The sequence below is a fragment of the Hylobates moloch genome, unplaced genomic scaffold (genome assembly GCF_009828535.3).
Source record: "Hylobates moloch isolate HMO894 unplaced genomic scaffold, HMol_V3 SCAFFOLD_10, whole genome shotgun sequence".
In the NCBI taxonomy this organism is placed as follows: Eukaryota; Metazoa; Chordata; class Mammalia; order Primates; family Hylobatidae; genus Hylobates; species Hylobates moloch.
In genome coordinates this window covers 86,123,109-86,149,155 of record NW_026652285.1, presented here as the reverse complement: position 1 = coordinate 86,149,155, position 26,047 = coordinate 86,123,109, and the positions used below count along the sequence as shown (strand labels likewise).

Sequence of the window (26,047 nt, the reverse complement as noted above, 5' to 3'; positions counted from 1 at the left end):
CTTTGAAGCCAACTAGTCTAATTTCTTCCTCAATATAGGAATCTCCTCTAATATGGGAATCTTCAGGAAATAAGATACATGGGATCATCAAGTCAGGAAACAGCAACCAGCAGGAATTGTGGAGAGGTGGGTTCTAGTTCTGATTCTGCCACAAATTGGTGCTTTCTGACCACAAAAAAAGTCACCTCCTCTCCCTGGGCCTCCTTCTGCCCATCCCCTGAGTTAAGAACTCCTGCAAATAAGGTCTTAGGTGTAAAAGTGCTTTGGAAACTATCATGCGTCATCTTACAACATCACAGGAAGCACAAATGGTGGGAATGGGGGGGCAGAGAGGAACAACTAGAGCATAAGGGGACCCTCAGGTCCAGCCCTGCTTGGGGGGACCTACTGTTATTGGCGCTATTCCTCTGGGCCTGAGGTTTCCACTTCTCTTCTACAACAGCAGGTGGCGATCGGGACTGGTTGGAGGCGATGTTGTTTTCATTGTCAGCTGTGGGCACAAAGGGGACAGTGTGTTACCTAGAAGGGTAAGAGCCCTGTTGAGGAACGAGATGAGAACTAGAGTGTGGTGGGTAACAGCAGAATGTGGCCACTGGGACTCAGGCCTGGGTTAAAATCCTGGCTCCTCCTTAGACAACTATCTATGCTTGCAAAGCCTCATTTTCATCATTTGGAAAAACTAAGGTAATCATATGGACATTACACTACTGCTGGTAGGACTAACAAGAGCTAATCCAGGAAGAGCTGAGCACAGTGTGTGGTACGGAGCAAACTCTCCGGAAATGGGAAGCACTGGATCCCAAGCCTGGCTGGAACCCCACACCTACTCCCTGCACACAACCACAGAGTTCTAGCTGATATGGAGGGAAGGGAGTACCAGTCACACCCCCCAAGTGGCCAAAAACTCCTCATCCTCTCACACTTCCGCAAAGTTTGCATTTTTTAAGTATATTTACTAGAAATTTTATGAAATGAACAAAACAAAACCAAAGCCATGTGTGACACAAAGTACCAAATTATCAAACCCCTCACTGTAAGACATGGAAACTGAAGCTTGGATATAAGAAAAGATTTGCCCACGATCACAGAGAAAACAGTAGCAGGGCTGGACATAATCCCAGGTTCCCAGTTCCTGGATGTGTCCTCTACATACTTCTCTAGTTTTTTGTTAAGTGCACATATGCAGTTGTATCCAGTTATAAGTAATTGGTAGATGCCTATTCTCCTGGATGCATGGTTACTCCTTGACATGTTTATGGGATCATTTCTGAATAGGAAATGGTCCAAGTCACATTCTTGTCACTACTCACGGCCACATGCACTTCTATCATATACGATACACCACAGCTTGCTTAACCACACTCCCGAGTCCTAGGTGTCTGGCTCTGCTGTTTTCAGTATTACTGTTCTGCTATGAACCTGGCTGCCTAATTGTGATCCTGTGATGTAATAATCCGGCAACATAGATAAAGGATTCCAAGTGAGATTTACTCCAGGAATACAGTTGATTAAACATACACAAATAAATGTAATACACCACGCTAATGGAGAAAAGGACGAAAATCACATGGTCATCTCAATAGATGCAGAAAAGCATTTGACAAAATCTAACACCTTTTTCATGATAAAAACACTCAGTAAACTAGGAATCGAAGGGAAGTTTTCCAACCTAATAAAGAGCATCTACCAAAACCCCCACAGCTAACATCATGCTTAATGATGAAACACTGAAAGCTTTCTCCCTAACATCAGGAACAAGGTAAGAACGTTCACTCTCACTCTCATTTCTTCTATTCAACATGTAGAGTCATGTTGGACATATATTCTGAGAAGTGTGTTGTTAGGAGATTTTGTCATTGTGCAAACATCATAAAGTGTACTTACACAAACCTAGATGGTATATCCTATTATACACCTAGGCTATATGGTATAGCCTACTGCTTCTATGCTACAAACCTGTACAGTGTGTTACTGTACTGAATACTTCAGGCAACTGTACCACAATGGTAAATATTTGTGTATCTGAACATAAAAGAGGTATAGTAAAGATAGGATATTATAGTTTTATGGGACCACTGTCATATGCAGTCCATCATGTACATCATGTGGTGCATGACTGTATTAGAAGTTCTAGCTAGAACAATTAGGTAAAAAAAGAAAAACATCCAGATTGGAATGGAAGAAGTAAAATGATCTCTAACTGCAGATGACATGATTGTGTATATAGAAAATCTTATGGAATCCACATACATACAAAACAATTAGAACTAATAAACAAATTCTGCGAGGGTGCAGGATACAAGATCAATACATAAAACGAAATGGCATTTTTCCATACTAGTGATAAACATTCCAAAAGTTGAGTTAAGAAAACAATTCCATTTACAATAGCTTTGAAAATAATTACTTACGATGAAATTTTAAAAAGTATAAGAATTGAACACTGAAAACTAAAAACACTGTTGAAAGAACTCAAATAAGACCTAAGTAAATGAAAAGATATTCCATGTTCATGGACTGGAAGACTTACTGTTAAAAATTAAGTCTTTCAGTCTATGAACATGGAATGTCCCAACTCATCTAGATTAAACACAGTCCTTATCAAAATCCATATTGTTGTTGTTTTTCTGCAAAAACTGACAAGCTGATCCCAAAATTCATCTGGAAATGCAAGAGATACAGAATAGCCAAAACAATTTAGAAAAAGGACAAAGTTGGAGGAATATACTTCCTGATTTCCAAACTACTACAAAGCTATAGTAATTAAGACAGTATAATACTGGCACAGGACGGACATATAGATCAATGGAATACAACTGGAAATAATAGAAATAAGCACCTAAATTTATGGCCAACTGAGTTTTGACAAGGTTATCAGGACAACTCAGTGGGGGAAAATAACAGTCTTTTCAACAAATGGTGCTGGGACAACTAGATACCCACATGTAAAAGAATAAAATTGGACTCCCGCCTCACACACATATAAAAATAAACTCAAAATGGAATACAGACCTAAATGTAAGAGCTAAAAGTATAAAATTCTTAGAGTTTTATAAGGAAACACATGAACTGATTAGGTCTTTGTGCCCTTGGGTTAGGCAGTGGTTTCTTGACACCACTGCCTGGATATGACACCAAAAGCACAGAAAAAAACAGATGAATGGACTTCAAAATTAAAAACTTGTATACTTCGAAGGACATCAAGAAAGTAAAAAGACAACCCACAGAATGGGAAAGATATTTGCAAATAATCTATCTATAGGGATCTTGTATCTAGAGTATATAAAGAACTCTCACAACTCAATAATAAAAGGATAAAAAAAACCAATTAAAAATAGGCAAAGTCTGTTCACTGATGATACGATCATACACCTAGAAAACCCTAAAGACTCATCCAAAAAGCTCCTAGAACTGATTAATGAACTCAGTAAAGTTTCAGGACACAAAATCAATGTACACAAATCAGTAGCACTGCTATACATCAACAGTGACCAAGCTGAGAACTAAATCAAGAATTCAACCCCTTTTACAAAAGCTGCCAAAAAACCGTCCCCCCAAAAAACAAACAAACAAACAAAAAAACACCAAACCAAAAAAATAACTTAGGAATACGCTTAATCAAGGAGGTGAAAGACCTCTACAGGGAAAACTACACAACACTGCTGAAAGAAATCATAGATGACACAAACAAATGGAAACACATCCCGTGCTCATGGATGGGTAGAATCAATATTGTGAAAATGACCATACTGCCAACAGCATCTACAAATTCAATGTGATTCCCGTCAAAACAACATCATTATTCTTCACAGAACTAGAAAAAACAATCCTAAAATTTATATGGTACCAAAAAAGAGCTTGCATAGCCAAAGCAAAGCTAAGAAAAAAGAATGAATCTGGGGGCAACACATTACCGGACTTCAAACTATACTACAAGGCTATATTCACCAAAATAGCACAGTACTGGCATAAAAATAGGCACATAGACCAATAGAACAGAATAGAGAATCCAGAAATAAAGCCAAACACAGCCAACTGATCTTCAACAAAGCAAATAAAAGCATAAAGTGGGGAAAGGACACCCTATTCAACAAATGGTGCTGGGATAATTGGCTAGCCACATGTAGAAGAATAAAACTGGATCCTCATCTCTCACCTTACACAAAAAAATCAACTCAAGATGGATCAAACACTTAAATCTAAGACCTGAAACCATAAAAATTCTAGAAGATAACATCAGAAAAACACTTCTAGACATTGGCTTAGGCAAAGAACTCATGACCAAGAACAGAAAAGCAAATGCACCAAAAACAAAGAGCTAGATGGGACTTAAACATAAAAGCTTCTGCACAGCAAAAGAAATAATCAGCAGAGTAAACAGATAACCCATAGAGTGGGATAAAATCTTTGCAAACTATGCATCTGACAAAGGACTAATATCCAGAATCTATGAAGAACTCAAACAAATCAGCAAGAACAAAATAAACAATCCCATCAAAAAGTGGCCTAAGGACACGAATAGACAATTCTCAAAAGAAGATATACAATGACCAATAAACATATGAAAAAATGCTCAGCATCACTAATGATCAGGGAAATGCAAATCAAAGCCACAGTGCGATACCACCTTACTCCTGCAAGAATGGCCATAATCAAAAATCAAAAAATAATAGATGTTGGCATGGATGTGGTGGAAAGGGAATACTTTTACACTGCCGGTGGGAATGTAAACTAGCACAACCACTATGGAAAACAGTGTGGAGGTTCCTTAAAGACCTAAAAGTAGGCCGGGCGCGGTGGCTCACGCTTGTAATCCCAGCACTTTGGGAGGCCGAGGCGGGCGGATCACGAGGTCAGGAGATCAAGACCACGGTGAAACCCCGTCTCTATTAAGAATACAAAAAGTTAGCCGGGCGTGGTGGCGGGCGCCTGTAGTCCCAGCTACTTGGAGAGGCTGAGGCAGGAGAATGGCGTGAACCCGGGAGGCGGAGCTTGCAGTGAGCCGAGATTGCGCCACTGCACTCCAACCTGGGCGACAGAGCGAGACTCCGTCTCAAAAAAAAAAATTAAAAAAAAAAAAAAAAAAAAAAAAAAGACCTAAAAGTAGATCTACCACTTGATCCAGCAATCCCATTACTGGTTATATCTTTCTTTGGAGAAATGTCTATTCAGATCCTTTGCCAATGTGGTCAACGGGCACATGAACAGATGCTCAACATTATTAGCTGTCAGAAAAATGTAAATCAAAACCACAATGAAATGCCATTTCACATGCACTAGGATGGCTGTTATCAAGAAGGAAGATGATAAAAGGTGTAGACAGGGATATGGAGAAATTAGAATCCTCATACACTGTTGGTAGAAATGTAAAAATGGTGGAGCCACTTTAGGTAACAATCTGGCAATTCCTCACAGGATTAAACAGAATTACCTTACAGCTCAGTATCTCCACTTCCAGGTATATACCCAAGAGAACATGTGTCTACACATATACATGACTTGTACATGAATGTTCATAGCAGCATTATTCATAATAGCCCCGAACTGGAGATCTAAATGACCTTCAGTTGGTGAATGGATAAACAAATTGTGATATATCTAGACAATGAAATACAACTCAGCAAAATAAAGGAATTATTGGTATCACAGAACATGGACAAACCTCAAAAGTATGTTAAGTGAAAGAAGTTAGACACAAGAGGCTAAATACCGTAGAACTCTACATACAATAAAATCCGCTAAAGGCAAAACTACAACGAAAGAAAGCAGGTGTTAGCTGCCAGTGGCGGGGGTAGGAGAAAGGGAATGACTGCAAAGGGGCATGAAGGAACTTTCTGGGTTGATGGTAATATTATTTTTATATTTTAGAGACAGGGTCTTGCTCTGTCGCCCAGGCTGGAGTGCAGTGGCACCATCATAGCTCACTGCGGCCTCAACCTCCCGGGCTCAAGCGATCCTCCCACCTGAGCCTCCTAAGTAGCTGGGACTACAGGGGCGTGCTACCATGCATGGCTAATTTTCAAATTTTTTGTAGAGACAGAGTATTGCTATGGTGACCAGGGCTGGTCTCAAACTCCTGGCCTCAAACAATCCTCCTGCCTCAGCTTCCCAAAGTGTTGGGATTACAGGTGTGAACCACCGTACCTGCTCTAAATTTTTTTAATTTTTATTTTTTTAGACACAGGGTCATGCTATGTTGTCCCTGTCCAGGGACTGGTCTCAAATTCCTGGCCTCAAGCAATCATCCCTCCTTAGCTTCCCAAAGTGTTGGGATCACAGGCATGAGCCACCATGCCTAGCCACTGTTATGTATTTTTATTGTGATGGTAGTTAAACAACAGCATACATTTGTCCAAACCAATCAAACTGTACTCTTCAAATTGGTAAATTTTATTTGTCTAGTAAATTATATCTCTGTAAATCCGATTTTAAAATAAACTGTAAAGAAACCTATTAAGTTGGTAACAGCGATTAGCTTTGAATAGTGAAATTATGGTTGATTCTTTATTTTCTAACCTCTCTGCATTTTCCCAATGCAGAGAATGCATTTATTTTCATAGACAGACTTTACATTCACAGAGGCGAAACACAATTTCCAATGAAAACAAGTAGCCTTGGTATTTCTAGGAATCCAACTTACAAGGGATGTGAAGGACCTCTACAAGGAGAACTACAAACCACTACTCAACGAAATAAAAGGGGACAAAAACAAATGGAAGAACATTCCATGCTCATGGATAGGAAGAATCAATATCATGAAAATGGCCATACTGTCCAAAGTAATTTATAGATCCAATGCCATCCCCATCAAGCTACCGATGACTTTCTTCACAGAATTGGAAAAAACCACTTTAAAGTTTACATAGAACCAAAAAAGAGCCCACATTGCCAAGTCAATCCTAAGCCAAAAGAACAAAGCTGGAGGCATCACACTACCTGACTTCAAACTATACTACAAGGCTACAGTAACCAAAACAGCATGGTACTGGTAACAAAACAGAGATATAGACCAATGGAACAGAACAGAGCCCTCAGAAATACCACCACACATCTATAACCATATGATCTTTGACAAACCTGACAAAAACAAGAAATGGGGAAAGGATTCCCTATTTAATAAATGGTGCTGGGACAACTGGCTAGCCATATGTAGAAAGCTGAAACTGGATCCCTTCCTTACACCTTACACAAAAATTAATTCAAGATGGACTAAAGACTTACATGTTAGACCTAAAACCATAAAAACCCTAGAAGAAAACCTAGGCAATACCATTCAGGACATAGGCATGGGCAAGGACTTCATGTCTAGAGCACCAAAAGCAATGGCAACAAAAGCCAAAATTGACAAATGGGATCTAATTAAACTAAAGAGCTTCTGCACAGCAAAAGAAACTACCATCAGAGTGAATAGGCAACCTACAGAATGGGAGAAAATTTTTGCAATCTACTCATCTGACGAAGGGCTAATATCTAGAATCTACAAAGAACTCAAACAAACTTACAAGAAAAAAAAACCCCATCAAAAAGGAGGTGAAGGATATGAACAGACACTTCTCAAAAGAAGACATTTATGCAATCAACAGACACATGAAAAAATGCTCATCATCACTGGCCATCAGAGAAATGCAAATCAAAACCACAATGAGATACCATCTCACACCAGTTAGAATGGCCATCATTAAAAAGTCAGGAAACAACAGGTGCTGGAGAGGATGGGGAGAAATAGGAACACTTTTACACTGCTGGTGAGACTGTAAACTAGTTCAACCATTGTGGAAAACAGTGTGGCGATTCCTCAAGGATCTAGAACTAGAAATACCATTTGACCCAGCCATCCCATTACTGGGTATATACCCAAAGGATTATAAATCATGCTGCTATAAAGACACACACACACACGTATGTTTATTGCGGCACTATTCACAATAGCAAAGACTTGGAACCAACCCAAATGTCCATCAATGATAGACTGGATTAAGAAAATGTGGCAAATATACACTATGGAATACTATGTGGCCATAAAAAAGGATGAGTTCATGTCCTTTGTAGGGACATGGATGAAGCTGGAAACCATCATTCTCAGCAAACTATCGCAAGGATAAAAAACCAAACACCGCATCTTCTCACTCATAGGTGGGAATTGAACAATGAGAACACTTGGACACAGGAAGGGGAACATCACACACCGGGGCCTGTCGTGGGGTGGGGGGAGGATAGCATTAGGAGATATACCTAATGTAAATGACAGTTAATGGGTGCAGCACACCAACATGGCACATGTATACATATGTAACAAACCTGTGTGTTGTGCACATGTATCCTAGAACTTAAAGTACAATAATAAAAAAAAAAAGTAGCCTTTCTTACTGACTTTCTCCACTACAGTACAGAGATGTGAAAACCCTGGATTTGAACCCAGTTCTGCGATGGTGTGACACTGAATTAGCTACTTCAACTCTCTGGGTCTCGGTTTTCTCTCTTCCATCCAAAGTGCCAGGGCAGGGTAAGCTGCAGGAATGATTCTTATTCTCTGCCCTTCCATAGAACTTAGAATTGAGATTCTTCAACTTGTATTAAATAACAATGTATAATATTGGTTGATTTAAGACTTTTTCTTCTCCATATGCCACAGGTACCACTCCCAATACAAATGAGTTAAAAGCTCTGTGAAAGGCTTGATTTATAGCTTGAGATGAAAATAAGGTTTCCTCAGTGTGGCTATCCTGTGTGTCCTCCCCCTCCCCCACATGTACATTTGTAAAGGGCTGGATGCAAAGCTGGAATAAAGGTTGCTTCCCAGAGAGGGACCACTGCAGGCAGGAGAAAGCAGGTATTTCTGACAGGGATGGAAAAAGAGGCATCTGCTGTTGTCGGGTCTTAGAATGTGCCATGGCCCTTGATACTCCACATCCGTCATCTCTGGAACCCTCAACCCAGCCCTGCTGAGAATACCAATAAACCCACTTCACAGACAGAAAAACTGAAGTCCAGGGAGGTGAAGTGGCTCAAAGGGGTCAGAAACCAGGTGTGGTGCTAGGCACGGTGGCTCAGGCCTGTAATCCCAGCACTTTGGGGGGCTGAGGTGGGCGGATCACTTGAGGCCAGGAGTTCAAGGCCAGCCTGGCCAACGTGGTGAAACCCTGTCTCTCCTAAAAGTACAAAACTTAGCTGGGCGTGGTGGTGTATGCCTGTAATCCCAGCTACTAGGGAGGCTGAGGCACAAGAATCGCTTGAGCCCAGAAGGCGGAAGTTGCAGGTATACAGCTGAGATCGTGCCACTGCACTCCAGCCTGGGCGACAGAGCAAGACTCTGTCTAAAAGGAAAAACAAAAAAAAAAAACCAAGAAAGAAAGAAACCAGGTGTGGTCACCTCCAAAATCCTAAACCCATGAGCTGCCAGCTTGCTTGCTGTCTGGAAAGTCTCCCAATCTCTCTTAGCTGTGGTCCTCCTGGCTGTACTTTAATGAGGAGGCTGAAAGAGATGACCTCTGAGAGGGCTTCCATCTCTGCTAACCTTCCATCAGGGTCTACCTAAGGCTGCACAGGGTGGATGTTGAGAACATGGGCTCTGGAGTTCACCGCGAGAGCTGGAATCCTATCCATAGCCTGCCACTGTGCCTGCATAGCCTTGGACAAGTTACTTAACCAATTTGTGCCGCCGTTTCGTTAGCTATGAAGGTGGAGCTGTTATGGGCACTTAACTCTGAGGGTTGTTCTGAGAATTAAATGAATGAATATACGTAAAAGTCTTAGAACAAGGCCTGGCGCCACGTAAAAGCTCAAATGCTATTAGATGCTTTTTTTAGGAGCTGTGCAACTTTGGGCCAGTGATTACATTCTCTGAGCCTCGGTTTCATCATCTGCATAATGGGGATGAAAATGTCAACTACCTAATCAGGAAGATCTGATGAAATAACCTGTGTAAAGCTCTCAGTACCACAAGCGACGCACAGAAAGCACTCAAAATTTTAGCTATCTATGGTATTATTACTGCCAAAGCATGCTTCAACGTCACCAAGGCACGCCAGGTTTTCCTACAGCACAGAAAGGAAGTTTATTAGCGGGAATTACCCTGTGCCATTCAGCAGCCCCATAATGAGATTGGTGTTATTCAAGGCTGATCCTCCTTATCAGCGGTGCTGTGAACTGCACAGCTCATGATGCTTAATTTTTCTCTATGGAGCCAAGCCTTTAATCCCGATTCAGTGTGGCTAGGATTCAGCCTGGCTTTGCGCTGGATTGCCAGCCAGGCATTCTCTGGCTGCGCTGAACCAGAACAAAGCAGCCCACGGCTCCACTCCAAAAACAAGTCAAGATGCTTGGGAGAGGTGGGGCCACCTCAAGGCTCAGTCCTGATTTGCATTTTAATGGCCTCCAGGGATGGGAAAGCACTGGCACCCAGGCTCTTCCCTAATCACAGCTCAGCTTCCAGAAGCTGGCAGAGCACGGGCAGAGTGCCGAGGATTCAGAGGAGGAGTGCAGAAGGCTGTGCTGTGGGAGTCTCAGGACCAAGCGATATGTTCAGGCAGTGGTTCCCAAGCAGCTTGCCAACTGCTGTCCCTAGTCCGGGGATCCTGCTTCCCCATGGGGTCTAAACACCTTGAGCTGGCATTCAAGGCCTTCCCTGGTGAGGCACGGCTGACGGCAAAGGAAAGCAGGGGGTGGGAACCGTGGCGTGGGGAAGGCTGCTGGAGACGGGGATTTTCAGCCCTTGCTTTAGAGATGGAGACACAGCTTCCTGCAGGAGGTCCCACAGTACCCAGACACACCAGTTAGAACAGGTCTCCGAGGCAAGTGCCTTGGCTGCCACTCCAGAGCTCTGTCCTGATTTTAAGTTCATTAGAAATAAATAATAGGCTCCCCAAAAAGATCATCTGATTTCATGCCTAATATACAGCAGATAACCAGTTAATATATGCTGGATGAATGAATGAATGATAGAGACTACACTAATAGAACAGCACTCAACCTAAAAGAGATTCTAGTCCTGTAATACTCTATGCTAGTCAGCCCAGACCTGGGAGATGATATGAAAGATTTGTACAGTAACAATAACAGGTGAAATAATAGCAGCTACCAATTACTGAGCACCATTATGTCAGGTACTTCTCAATCATTATTTCTAATGCCTCTAGAGAATTCCTCTAGGGAAAGGGGTGGAGGGACAGCTAGCTGCCTCCCCAGACTCACGTTTCCCTTTGCAGAGTGTCCAGCTGTCCCGGGACAGTGGCTCTGGACATGCTTCCGCCCATGGATTCAGGCTGGTCATGTGACTAATTCTCCACACTGGAATTTGAGCATTTACGGGTGTCACTTGCGGTCTGAAATGGTAAAGAAGTGTGCCTGCCCCACAGCCTCTCTCCCCCTCCACAAAGAGAGAGGATGCTGAAGATCTAGAGGAGGATGGAGACAATAGAAAAAACAGCCTTGATCCCTGAATCACCATGTGGAAGCCACCCAACTAGGTCATGCGCATTGGGCTATAATGTGGGTGAGAAGTAAATGGTCTGTATGTTTAACCACTGAGAATTTGGAATTATTTACTTATTCCAGCACATACTGTCTCCCTGAGACTTGTGTTATGCCGTGGTGAAATGTAATAAAAAGGCTGCCTAGAGAGCAGATAACTGCACCTGTAGCTCCAGAGCAGTGGTTCTCAAAGGGCGGTCCCTGAACCAGTAGCGTCAGCACTGTCTTAAGACTTACCAGAAATGCAAATCCTAGTCCCCACCTCTGCAGACCTACTGAATCAGAAACGCACAATGGAGCCTAGAAATCTGTGCTCAAGGAAGCCCTCCTGGTGATTCTGATGTGTCCTCAGGTTTGGGTGCAACTGCATTCTGGGACATAGGGTGTTAGTGAATGAGACTCTGCTCTGAGGCGGGCCTTAGCCCAGCTCGCCTTGGGCTGCATGGCTCTCCAGCCCCACCTTCTGCCTCTGCTCACCTTGATCTCAAACCGTGTTCCATTTTCACCTGCACATTTTGCTTCCAGGCTAGCTCCTACTTGGCCTTTAGGCCCAACCAAGAGGCCACCACCTCCAGGAAGTCTTTTCAACTCTGTCCCACCTCTCCGTGTTCCCACAGAACCTGTGCTGCCTCCCCACTGCCCCCGCCTGCAGAGCACAGACCAGCCTGTGTTAATAACTGACTGACTGGGGCTCCCTGCAAGCAGGTTCCATGTCCTGTGACCGTTTTCCAGGAAAGAGCGGCCTTCCCCAGGGGCCTCAGGTCAGGCCCTAACCATCTCTTCAATTTGCAGGAACTGAGGAAGGAGAGGGGGAGAGAAGCCGTATCCTGCTTACCTGCATGGGACTGCATGTGCTCCAACAGGTTGTTGTAGAACTGGAACTGGATCCCACAGGCGCCGCAGGTGTAGGGTTCTGGAGGGAGAAATGAGGCAGCCACGTGAGGGGTGGAACCAACGCAGACACCTTCTGCTGGGCTGCAGGCAGCTTTGCAAGTGGGAACCCAAACACACACTGGGTCTCTGTGCTCAGGGCTCTCTGGGCCCAGCCTGCCTGCCTCCCCTGTCACTAGACCCATGAGGGAGAAGCTGGGGGAAGGAACGATGGAGAGAGGAAGCCATGCAGAGAGAGACCATTAGCTCAATTGAGCAGCTATTTATTGAGTGCTTACTGCGTGCCAGCCACCGTTCGGTGCACTTGAGATGGGGGTAGGGAGGACAACATCAACATCAACAGACCAACGGCCCTCTTGGGGCAGAGACTGAGTCTCATGGTGTCACAGCCCAGCTCTCTGTGGAACCACATGAGGTCACTATTTGCCAAGTGAATAAATGAATGAATGTATGAATGAACAAAAACCAAGGTAACCGACATAAGGGAAACAAGAAGGAAAAGGGTAAGAAGTGGAAAAAGCCACAGAGAAGCAGGAGGAAGTGGGGATCTGATGGGGAAAGGGAGGAGGAGAGGGAGGGAGGGAGGAGTGAGGGAGGGCACACGTAGGAACAGGCACAAGGGGCGCAGGGGCCTGGATCACTCAGCTCTCTGCTCTTAACACTCATGTCAGTGCCTGGCAGAGAAGAGGGAGAAGGAGAGAAGGAAGAGGAAAAAGAAAGAGGGGTGGGAAGAAGAGCAAGGAAAAGAAGAAAAAGGAGGGCTGCGATAGGGCTCGGAAGAGGTGTCCTGAGGCTGCCCGATGACTGTGAATGGGAAGGCCTGAGCTCCTGCCAGGGCTGGGGCAGCAGAGCCAAGGCTGCTGCTGGTCAGGGCTCTGCCCCACCCCGTCCAAACTGCTCCACCCACCCAGGGCTGGACCTCGGCCTGCCTCCACCAGCTGCCGGGTCTGCCCGGGAGGGCGGCCCAAGGCCCATCTCACACAGTCTGGAGGCTGCAGGAGCACGTGGCTGGCTGAGTTCCTTCCCTGCCCTGCCTTGCCCTCTCCAGCCCCCCGACGGGACCATCACTTACTCTGTAGGAGAGGGAAAGGGTTGGAAATCAGGGGACTTGCAGTTTCTGCAAAAGAGAAACAGTTTAGCCATCTCTTCTAGTTCTGCTGTTCTGTGCTGATAGTCATAATTTTTACTCTTAATAACCAGTGAGCCAGATGGGGCTTTCAGAGGAGCGGGGAGCATGTGAGAGGGAGGCTCACAATCTGGGGTGGGGTTGCGGGGAGGCTTGACACAGAGGCCATGCCTTTCAGAGGATCAAGGTTTACTGTGGGTGCTGGGGCCACCAGGCAGGGCAAGACAAGTCACTGCCATCCCTCCAGGACACCCTTCACTCTGAAAGAGTGAGGACACATGAGTACTGGTGAGAAGACATCCTTGCATGGCAGCTCACTTCGGGACAGGGAGCTGGCAGCTACTTCTAGGTTCTGGCACCAGGGTGGGGATGTTTGGTACCAAACACCAGAGCAGCCACCGAGAGCGGCTGTGCTTTGGAGGGCTCCTGCTGGCTGGCATCTCTCCCTCACTTCCTGGCACTGCCAGAGGTTGGCAAGCCTCAAATGCAGCAGGCAGCACAGCAGGGCCAGATGGACTAGATGGGGAATCCTGGCTCCACCACTTATAATCTGGGGGACCTAGGGCAGCAATCCACCTCTCCTGAGCCTCAGTTTCCCACTCCAAAAAGTGGGGATAACAATAACATTGACCCCCATGGGGCTGTGGAAAGGAGGAAGACAGATAAGACATATAAAGCTCTGAACACATGCCAGGCACACAGTAAGCGCTCAATCAATGGCGGCTGCCAACAGCAGCAGCGGCAGCAGCAGTGCTTGCACTATCGTTCCCAATTGTGAATATTAGCTCTGGGGGCGGGGGATGCACAGGGCGTGCAGCATGGCTTGGCTGGGAGCACAGGGCACACCCGGAGACCTCGGTTCCAGCCCGGCGCTGCTACTTATTCCTGTGTGGCCTTGGGCAAGTCATTCCATCACTTTCAGGCCCACCTCTTGGAAAGGTTGTGTGGATTACATTGTTCAAAACCTCATTCCCTTCTGCAGAGCAGTCATCAAATCACTTGGTTTACTTAAAAAATTAAAATGACCAACTATCACCACCAAAAAAACCCTAACACCTGAGTATGTAATCTGTGCCAGGCACTCACTGAATGTTCACAACCACCACGGGGCTATGTGTGTTCATCAAGCCACTTTACAGTAGAGGAGGGATTCAGAGACTAGCCTAAGTCACCAGCTAGTAAGTGGTGGAGCTGGGGTTCACATGTGAGTAAGAACCCGAAGTGGAGCTCCTGTTACTAGGCAGATACCTCCACAGTCAAGTCTGGGCTCCTGGCTGTCTCAGAGGGTCCCTGATGGTTGTGATGTGTTCGTCACCTGTCCACACCCAGGCAGTGCCCAGCTCAGTGCCTGGCACACGATGACACCTAATATGTAGTGAATTAAACTTCAACTATGCAAGAAAGTGAGTGGGTGCCTTCCCCTAATGTAACCACAATGTGAGAATTCCTCTCCCCTCCTGCCCTGCCTCTCAGGGTACAGACCAGCTTGCTGTGTCCTGCTCGGACAGAGGCTGCTGGTGACCAGCCAGGGCCCCCCCAGGCTGACCCCAGGTCTGGTGGGAGAGGCCCCTTGTCTGCTGCTCTGGACATTCTAGGGCTCTGCCATGGTCCTGCAAGAAGCAGCCGTCAGGGGGCGCCAGAGACCACCCGGAGCCTCAGTTTAAACCCACTTGAGCAGGTAGGGGCTGGAAAGGAATCTTCGTTCCAATGGCTCCAGGGCCAAAATGAGAGCAGAACTTGGGGCCTCTGGCTCTCACAGCTCTCTCTCTCTCTCTTTCTCTCTCTTTGAGACACAGTCTCGCTCTGTCACCCAGGCTGGAGTGCAGTGGTGCAATCTTGGCTCACTCCAACCTCTGCCTCCTGGGTTCAAGTGATTCTCCTGCCTCAGCCTCCTGAGTAACTGGGATTAAAGCTACTGTATTTTTAGTAGAGGTGGGGTTTCACCATGTTGGCCAGGTTGGTCTCGAACTCCTGACCTCAAGTGACCTACCCACCTCGGCCTCCCAAAATGCTGGGATTACAGGTGTGAGCCACAGCGCCCGGCCTCTTAGATCTCTCTCTACTGCACTTCCTTTGCTTCTCCTGTAAAGAAAGTGGCTGAGACTTCTACCCTAAAAACATAGCAGTGGCTCTCTCAGGCCCAACCATCTGGGGTCAGCTGAGTTGATGCCGCAGGCTACAGGGAGGGGTGCTGCTCGCTCCATGGCGGAGACAGAGAGGAGGCATTGTCCATTGATACCCAAGGCCCAGAGAATGTCCCTGGAAGAAAAGGCCCCTCCTGCCTCTGTGGTCTCCCTCTAATTCCCTGCTCCCAGCCTCCTCCCAACAAGATCCATCATCTTGTTGGATGGATGATGGCACCACAAAGACTCCAGCCCACAGGATGCTGCCGCGGCTGCCAGTGGGGAACGGGCGACGCTGGCAGCTGCTGCACAGGATGGCTGTCAAGGGGCACACTCACCGCTTGAGTTCTGCGAACTGCTGTTCGTCTCTTCAAAGTGGTTTTGTGCTTTGCCTTCTACTCTCCGACTGAAAGCGCTTTCTGCTGGGTGGGGGACAGGAGAGAGAAAGAAAACAATGGTGATTGGTCAGCACTAGGTCTCAAGGGAGGGGTAGGCTGGGTGAAGGCCAAGGACTTTGCTGGGCCAACCAGCTCTCGTGAGGGCTCTGGGACCTCAAGCCAGACCTCCTCAGGCCCCTCTGAGTGGCCTAGTCCCTTGGCAGGGCCCCAAGAGACCCTCCTGGCAGTGCCCAGGAGGCCCAGGCACAGGGGCAGGGGGAGTGACATGCCCAAAAACACACAGATGAAATCCAGCTGGAGAGCAGATGGCAAATGGGCCTGAGTCTCCCATCTTTGGCTCCTGGAGAGCCACAGTGGTGACACCAAGTCATTGGATCTACCGCCCACCACTCCCTGTCAGATTCTGCTGCCATGGGCCCCACCAAAGCGCACAGATGACAAGAGCATGTTTTCTGGTGATTCCAGCTCCATCAGCTAGGTGGTCCCTGGTGACAGGGAGGGCATCCTGGAACAGATGGCATGACAGGGAGAGTGGGGGCAGCCCCACACCCCCAGAGGCCAAACCCAGGCAAAGTCTGGTCAGTGTTCCCCCAGCGGAAGGGATGGGTTCCCCCTGAGTGACAACTGGGGTGTCTCTGCTTACAGGCTGCCATCTACCTGAGTGGCCTGCCCTCTCCCAAGTGCTCTCTGGAAACCCTGCAATGCAGAGATAGGGTCCAACCAGGTGGAAAACCATGAATGTACCCCCCACCCCCACCTGCAGAAGGTATTGAAACAGATGATCTGAGTTGGAAGACAGCCCAGCTTTTCCAAGGTGCTCTGGGCATGAGGGGGGATGCCAGACGATCCAAGAGATAAAGACCTCAGGGAACAAGTCAATTTGGGATGTGCAGCCGACCCAGTCCATTTCTTAAGGAGAAACAACTTGCCCAAAGATATCGAAGGCTCTGACCCTGGAAACAGACCCATTTAAGTTTACTTAACCTAGCCTTCCCCAAACATAAGAGGGGTTCTCACAGAACCCCATTTTTAAAACATTAGATTCTGAAATATCTCACAAAATTGGTGATCTTGAGAATACACTTTGGGAAATGCCATTCTCACCTGGTCCACCCTGCTCTGGAAGAGCAAGTGCTTAGTTTGTGGGCACCAGGGTTGTGAATGGTCATGGGGACGATGGGAAAGGAAGCCAGAGGCAATGCCTGCAGGCCCTGCCCAATTCCCACCTCCCCCGACCCCTGTCATCCCACTGTAACAACATCTCCTGACACAGGCTCCTTCCTGCAGAGGCTGCAGCTAACATTACAAGGACGAGCCTCCCTTCAAAATGTGTCTGTGAAATGCCTGGGCTGAGAGTCCCAGGGAGCATCTAGAAATTGGCACAGAAGGCCCCTCTGTTCTCAGTCTAGGGAAAGGGGTGGGGAGGCCTCTCATTCGCTGAGCACCTCCTATGTACCAGGCACTGGACCAGATAGTTTACATCCTCGGTCCCTCTAATTCTCCCAAGAGCCCTGTAAGGGCTGCACTGTCATTCCCATTTCACAGGTGAAAAAACAGAGGAAAGAGTGAGATTGTCAAGTTCCTGGGGTTGGATGTGCTCCTAACCCTCCAAGATGGCAGAATCAGACTTCACTTTGAGGGCAGGTGCTTCGTTTTTGAAAAAGGCCTGGGGTAGAGAAGTGACTGCCTACTCCATCTTCATCCTTGTGTACGTTGGGTGACTGGTACTCATCTATGGAGGACTTCTGACCAGCATGCTGGTAGAACCTACCACAATCGAGGCTGCAAACTCTTACATTGCTCAGCTGATAATGCACATTTTGAATAGCTTGCCTTGCCACAAGTACCTCTGGCCGAAAAATCAACGTGCAGTACCAGAGGTGAAATCCCACACAGAGACATGCCCATACACACACGAAGGGCAACTTATTCCAGGACGAGGAGGTGACTGACAGTTTCTTCCTCAACCACATACTATCTTACCTCCCATGCAGGCTCCTGCTCCCAATCGGATGCCCTCTGACCTGCCCAGCTGGTGAATCCAGAGGTGAGCCCCACCCACAAGTCTTCCGAGGCACATGAAGGCAGCCTGAGGCCTGTCCCATAGCTTGCTGAATGCCTACTCAGAGACACTAAAGCTGGAAACCGGCCACGTACCGCACCCTGTGGGCCGCCCTCTGCAGAAACCACAGGCATAAAAACTCCCAGCCACAAAGTGCAAGAGAGAAAGCAAGATTTGAAAGCCATGATTCCATTATTTAGTGGAGCCAATATCTATCACCAATGAGACCGTGATGACCAATCTGCTTCTAACTAATTTATGCTACTGTTGAAAAACACAAAGGCTACTAGCTTTTCTCAACACGGTACCTGAAAAACCATGACCTTCAAGGCTGACTGAATACTCTCCTTTTGGGAGATCTAAGCACAATAAACATATCTTCAAAGAATCACACCCTCGCCCAAAATTAGCCTCCTGAACTGAGGAGTAAAGGAAAGCATGGCGTAATCACTCGGCTGGGTGGTCAGTCACCGAATGAACCAAGTGGTTCCTTTACCTGAGTTCTCACCTGGATCATCTATTTATTTAAGAAATGGCTTTGGTCTCCTGAGGACAACTGAAGGACCCATGGTCCCAGAGGCATCACATCATCACTCTGCCCTACAACCCACAAGTCCCAGCAGGTGGCCCAGGGCTGGTTCCATCCAAGGGTGAATCTAAGAATTCCTGACTGCTGGTCCTCAGCACACAGTGTGTCTGGCCAGGTTTTCTGGAGGAAATAACTTCTTGGAACTTTTTATTGTCTGTTTACCCCTCTGGAGCCAGAGTCCTTTGCAGTGTGAACTGAGGAAATGGTGGCATCCACTGATTTCCTGCTGGGCCTGTATCTCATGGAGGAGTTTCACAGGTAGTGCTACAGAGGGGGAGGGCAAGAGACCAGAGATCTAGGTCAACCATCCGGCTTTTCCTGCTTTGTTCAGAGCAGATCCTTGTTGAAATGACTTTTTTTTTTAAATTAAGTTTTCTGAAAGGTGGGAGATGCAAAGTCATGCCAACAGGGTCCAGGCAGGCAACAGAAACAGATGAACTGGGTTGGATGTAAGACAGACAACAGTGTGATCACAATGAGAAATGACACCTGCCACATGGCCATTGTGTTGGGGAGGCAGTAGGGAGTGGTGGGGATGTGGAAAAGTGGAGAGCACACACTCTACTCAAGGAGGCAGCCAATCGTTGCCCTGTAGGAAAGTGGGTCCAGGACTGCCAGATCTGACTTTTCAATGTCAGGTAGAAATCAAAAGTTTTACATAAAATTTGATGTTCAGAAGCTGGCAATTAACTAAAAAAATTTTTAAACCTTGTGAAGAATGTCAAAACAGGCCCCTTAGGCCATGATTTGGGAAAAAATACTCTACTACTTAAAAAAAAAAGTTTGCAAACCTCCTTGTACAATCCTCTGATTTAAGGTGAGAAGACTTGGCTCAGAAATGTTAGGTGGCTTGTCATGGTCACAGAGCCAGCCAGAGGCAGAGCTGGGACTCAGATTTGTCCCAGATCACTACGGGACTGCCACTCTTGCTCTTGCAAGGCAACAACAACCCCAGGCACAGCTGTGGCAGGTGGTAAGAAGGGCAGTGGGGGAGAAAGTGTGGGGGTCACATAGGCCGTTGGTACCTGCGGTTGCCTTGCTCGCTGGAGATCCCGAATTTGGAGTGCGGAACGTCTGGGTTTGGGTGGCTGGAGGGGTGCGGTGTAAGAGGGTGGCGCATCGGACCACGGAGGCCGGAGCTTTTTTCCCCGACTGGTTCGTCTGGGTCTTCGCTGCCACGAAGCGTGGAGACGGGGAGACCTCTGGATGTGAACACTCAGAGCCCGTGTCTGGATCATCCGGTGGCTCCCACCCGGGGGCAGTACCTGAGAGGGTCACGCTCTCAGTCCCCGAGGGCCCTCCCAGCCGGCGGAGTGAGTGGCCTCTTGGGCCACCAGCCCCACATTCCAGGGTTGGGACTGTCTCTGTCCAACCTCTTCTTGTGCCAAGAGAACAAGGATTCTCACTTAACTCAGAGCCAGAGAAAGTCCAGGAGTCTGGAACCTTCTGTCAGCTCACGCTTAGTTATCTGGAGGCCACCAAGCAGCCCACTGTGTAGGTCACCCATAACCCTTGACCAGCCCAGTCTCTGGACTGACTGGCTCTTAGAGCATCTGAATTAGTTAACCCAGGCCCAAGTGCATCTTCTAGAATGTTGGGTTTCTAAGCTCCTTTTCCTTTAAAGGAAGGCTGGCTTGGAAGTTACAATAGGAAGCAGACAGGCAGGGACATGCCGGGGCTGGGGGGAGGCAGAGGGGCCTGATAGTCCCTCCAAGGTTTTAGGGCAAGGGGCTCTGTGGCGCCTTGTGGGCACTGATTGGGAACTGTTGCTCTCAGGGGACACCTGACGCTTTAATTGAAATAAGTGTAGCAATTCCTGGATGCTGTCTGGGGAACCCTGCATCACCATTACCCAGGCCCCCTGTCTCCCTCACCTGAAAATTCCGTAGAAGCTGGAGTCACTGAGAACCGGGGGCTGACTCTCAAGCGGTTTCCACCTCTGGTGGTCTTGGGAGAGCATCAGTCGGCCTCCTTCACCCTCCCCTGAACCCTTAGCAGTGGTGGCCAACCCCTGAACCTGGCCACACTTCCACCATAAAAACGAAAGAGGAGGGGGCAGTGGTCTTCTCATTCAGAGATCATGTAAAATCCACAACTCTCCCTGAGGGCAGGAACGGGGCTAGGCAGCAAGGGGAAGCGAGGGCCCTTTCGTACTGACCAGAGGCTCACAGAACCCCCAAGAATTAGTAACACCAGAGGGTACTGTCTTGACTCAGTGCCTGGCCACAGTCCTGACCTGCTTAGCGAAGGACCTGGCTGTTGCTCCCCTGGCCCAGGCAGGTGGAGGCAGGCCCCATTATCTCCCTGCTCCTAAGACAGCGTCCGTCCTGGGCACTGTTTGCAGAGCCCAAATGAAAGGGCCCCCTGGCCCGCCACCTCTGCTCATTCCTGGCACAGATGGCGAAGCTCAGGCCCAAAGAAGCAGGATGCAGGGCCTTGTCCAAGGTCACAGAGGAACTGAGTGGCAAAAAGAAAAAGCTACTCTACGGTCCTTCATTTACCACGCTGGTGCATGGGGTGAGCTGTGAGGACTGGGGCTGCCCGTTCTCCCCCATGGAGGGTCACCCACTCCTCGCCTACAGTGGTGGCCAGATGCCGGGAGCAGGGAGTTCTTTAGTCATGCCCCACTTAAACAAGCCCTCATCGGCCCACTCCGGCCCCAGAAACAAATCCCAAGGCCTCAGTCTGCGGAAAACACTTGTGTCCCTTGCGACCTGAGCTGCCACTCTTGGGACTCTCCCTTCCTAAATCAGGAACTGAGAGGTCTGGGTAGCAAAGGACACTTGTATATCTTCTCTCCTGTTCTCTCTCTCTCTTTCTGAGCCAAGAGACTCAGAGGCCCCTGAGTCCCACCAGGGTATTGCTTGTCTCATAATTTCCAATTTTTTTTTAAGCCACAGAATGAACCGACACATTCAATGTTGCAATAGGCACCCGGAGTCCATTTCTAATATCTCTGCTGGCTTCCTGTGTGAGGCAGAGTTTGGGGACCACAGCTGGCGATTCACTGTAATGGAACCAGCCTTCAGTCTGGGGTGAGGCAAATCCACCTCTGAAGCCCAGCTCTGTAACCCTCGGCCTCCGCAATCCTGGAGACTATACCTCCCCTCTCTCGGCCTTTGTTTTCCCCCCTCGACTCCACCAACACTGGGATGACCCTCTCTGCATAACCAGCCTCACGGGCACTTTGTGGGAATCCAAGAAAGTCTCAGAAGCATCCTGAATGATAAACTGCTCTTCAAATGTAAGCAGCTATTACTGGTATTTTTCAGAGATTTAAAAAAAACCCAAGGCCCAAAGGCTTATTCTGGCCACAGACATAATAAGTTTGTTGACGGCAACACACAAAGTTAGTGCTGAGATGAGACAGGGCTCAAGTCTGCCGGCTGTGCAAGGATGCCTTTGGCAAAAGGCCGTGCACTCCTCTGCTCTCCATGGCAGTGACCCACACAGGATCAGAGTTTCTGAGCAACAGCCTGATCAAGCTGCTTTCCCTCTGAGGCCTCAGGCTCCATCCTCGCAGAATGACTCTAGGAACCCCTTTGGATTGTCCCGTTACAGAGTCTACAATTCCTGCTGTAAAGATCCTGGCATTCTGAGGGAGACAGCCCCCTCTTTCCCTGTGGCAGGGAGCTCTGGAATATGCATAGAGCACATGGTATCATAGGCCTGAGGGCATCACCTGTGTGCTCTGACCACCCCGCTTGGGACCCACTCCCCTCTCCAGCTTCCTCACAGGCCATTGAGCTCCTTGCCTTCTCATATCCTACAATATCCTTTCTCTTTCAAGCTCATAGCCTTTGTGCATGCAATTCCCTCTGCCTCGAACATTCTTCCCTCAAACTTTTGACTGTTGGTCCTGCATACTATACTTAAAGATCTCTTCCTTAGGGAGTCTGCCTCCCCCAAAACTCCCCACCTGGGACCATTTTTTGTCAGTCCCCTCTTGTTTTCCCTTCCAAGGACTGATCACTGTGTCAGTAATGACACACAGTATAACCTTTGAACAATGGCTCTCTCCCCATTAGCGTGTATGCTCCAAGAGAGCAGGAACTCTGCCAGCCTTGCCCGCCATGCACAGAGTGTCTGGCACATTCCCTGAAACACAGTGCTCAAGAGACATTGTGGAATCCGTGTATCAATGCATGAGCGGCCAGAAAATTTAAAGTCAGAACTGTTGAAGAAGAGCACGTCAAAGATGGGATCCCAATGAGGGCACATAATGGTACCGTGAAGCTATCTGACATGTTATCCTCCCAGTGGTCCCAAGGGTATAAGGCAGATGGGGCTACTAAGGCTCAGAGAGGTATGGCTATCAATTCTGGGTCACAGGGTGGGTTGGACTGGGCCAGGATCAATGTCCCAGGCTCCTGACTCATTCTACTTAACGGTGTGCTCCCTCTGTTGACCTCACAGGGAATGCTGTCATGCTGGAATTCCTACCTGAGCTCTTCCTGAGAAAGCATGAAAGAGTCTCAGACAGACTGGCTGACTTCCCCTGTAGGAAACACACACGAAATATCTACACACAAGAGATATCTAAAAAATAACAGAGCACTATGGTCTCCTTTCCAGAAAGCTGAAAATTTAACTGGACCAAAAAAATTTAGAGAATGCATGGAGCAAAAAAATTTAGAGAATGCAAGGATTCAAGAAAAGCAACCACACAATCAAGGGAGTGGAGAGGCCAGGGGGTTTCCCCAAAACTTCCACGAGGTAGAGGCGGATGAAACTGTATTGGAGGCAAATGGAATCATGTGCTCAAAGGCTGGAGGTGGAGATGAATGGGAGATGGGATGCAAGAGGAGTCAACCTGGGGACCCCTCCTCATGGAACTTCATCTTAGAAGGAGAACTGAAGAACTCACACTTCTGGCCATGATGGAGTAACTGGTACAAGACTAGCCTCCTGCCATATTCAACTATAAAGCTGGACAAAGGCGGTACAGAACTGTGATTCAGCAGAGAAGACATGATGTGAGCCCCATGGTCACTGTAGCTCTCTGCCTGGGGAGCCCCTCTGGACCAGGGCAGAGAGAGGTGGAGTCTAAACATCTCAGTGAACGAAGGAGACAGTGATCTGAGTTCAGGGCTTTTGAAGTGGCTAGAATTTTCACGGCAAATTAACAAAGAAGAGAGAATTGTGCAACAAAAAATAACTCCAGAAATGTGCAGATGGGCCCCCTTGAAATCTGGCTGAATACCAAACTGTATTTGTGCAGAGTGAGTCTTTGCAAAGCCTAGCAAAAAATAGCTAATGGTGGATGGGGGTGGGGGTGCTGTGAAGTGAGTGAAGATTCGAAAGTCACACAAGAGTAGGAGATATTTTGGAGTACCCCCTGGCCAGAGAGGCGAGACCTTGCTCAATACTTCAGGCATTCAGCTAAGAAACGGCCAAAAAGGCCATGCCTTAGAAGAGCTGTTCTAACCCCAGAATAAAAACTATTCTAGACCTGCCCTAACACAGCTTAAAAAACAACTTTTGAAGTATTGAGTTGATTTGTAATTAACTACCTGCCAGAACAAAACTCTTTTCAAAGGAAGACAAAATCAAGTCAACAACACAGCATTCCCAGGATGCAGCATGGAAGAAACAATTATTTTCCAGGCAACATAGGAAAATGTGACCAGTAATCAAGAGAAAAACCAGTTGACAGAAACATACAGAAATGACAGGGAAGATGAAAAATAATGAAGAGAAATAAAAATTATAAAAAGAAACCAAATGAAACTTAGATGAAAAATATGACAGCTGAAATAAAAAGTTCACTTAATGGATTTTTCTAATAAAGCAGATTAGACACCACAGAAGAGAAGATCAGTGAACTTGAAGATGGGGCAACAGAATCTATTCAAACTGAAGCACAGAGGGAAAACAAGGCTAAAAAAATGAAAAGAGCTTCAGTTGATCTGTAAACATTATTGATTATCAAACATCTATGTAATTAAAGTCTCAACAAGAGAGAAAAGAGAGATTAGGAAAAAAAAATATTTGGAAATACTGGCTGAGAATTTTCCAAATTTGATGAAAAATGTACACTCATGATCCAAGAAGCTCAATGAATCTCAAACAGGATAAACACAAATAATGAAATTGCTAAAAACTAGTAACCCAAGAAATACTTAAAAGCATCCAGAGAAAAAAGATACACTAAATATAGATGAATAACAATCAGAATGATCTCTGACTTTTCATCAGAAACAACTTAAGCTAGAAGACAAAGGAATGACATTTTTAAACGTAAAAAAAAAAATTTATCAGCCTAGAATTCTATATCCAGAAAAAAAATCCTTCAAAAAAAAGATGTGAAATAAAAACATCTTCAGTTGAGAGAATCTTTCACCAATAGACCTACAATATAAGAAATGTTAAAGGAAGTTCTTCAAGAATTAAAGAAAATGATAATAGATGGAATTCAGATGTACACAAAGGAAAGAAAAGCAAAGAAAATGGAAAATATGTAAGTAAATATAAAAGGCATTTTCTAATTTCTCAGTTACTTTAACAAATTACTGTTTAAAGCTAAAAGAGTAATTGTTGGGTTTATAACACATGTAGGCATAAATGTATGATAAAAATAGCACAAAGAACAGGAGGGCAGTAAATGGGAAGCACACCATTGTAAGGCTTTTATATTATATGTAATGTGCTATGATATAAATTCATGGTGGACTGTAACATATTAAACATGTATATTATAAATCATAGAGAAACCACTAAAGAAAAAGAGTTATGGCTAGAAAGCTAAGAGGCATTTTTAAAAAATACTTAATACTAAAGAAAGCACGAAAATAAAAAAATGAACAAGAACAAAGGGACAAACAGAAAAAATACAAGACAGTAAACTTAAATCTAACCATATTAATATAGTATATTAAATGTAAATGAATTAAACATTTCAATTAAAAGGCAGGGATTACCAAACTGGATAAAGAAAGGCATAAGAACCAACTATATACACATACTTCAAATACAAAGATAAAGGTAGATTAAAATAAAATGATGAAAAGAGATATACTATGCAAATACTAATCCTAAGAAAGCCGTCATGGCTTACAGTAATAGACAAAGGAAATTTCGGGACAACAGGCATTACCAGAGATATAGAATGGCATTGCATGACTTTATAAAGGGTCAATTCATCAAGGCATAATGATGCTAACTGTGTGTACCGAATAACAAAGGTTCAAATTACGTAAATCGAAGACTGACAAACCTAAAAGGGGAAACAGACAAATCCACCATTAGAGTTGAGAACTTTGATGCTTCTCTCTCAGAACTTGGTAAGACAAACTAATTAAAAAAAGAAAGTGGGAAAGAGTATAGAGATTTGAACAACATTATCAACCAACTTAGCCTAATTGACAATATCAGATACTTTTTTTTTTT

At 46.2% G+C, this 26,047-nt stretch overlaps 1 protein-coding gene across 10 annotated transcripts in view; it reads right to left on the bottom strand.

Annotated features, from left to right (window-relative positions):
* ZNF618 (zinc finger protein 618) overlaps positions 1 to 26,047 on the bottom strand; it is a 189,134-nt gene that overhangs the window by 8,345 nt on the left and 154,742 nt on the right. For 2 of the 10 annotated variants that reach the window (XM_032164948.2, XM_032164946.2), the window contains 4 exons: positions 19,684 to 19,923; positions 15,948 to 16,031; positions 12,305 to 12,382; positions 389 to 490 (listed from right to left, as the gene is read on the bottom strand). In XM_032164948.2, coding sequence (XP_032020839.1) covers positions 389 to 490; positions 12,305 to 12,382; positions 15,948 to 16,031; positions 19,684 to 19,923 — 504 coding nt within the window. Of the gene's footprint in view, positions 1 to 388; positions 491 to 12,304; positions 12,383 to 13,432; positions 13,478 to 15,947; positions 16,032 to 19,683; positions 19,924 to 26,047 lie in introns of all 10 variants that reach the window. The other 8 variants (XM_058445572.1, XM_058445575.1, XM_058445576.1 and 5 more) reach the window with 6 other exon arrangements.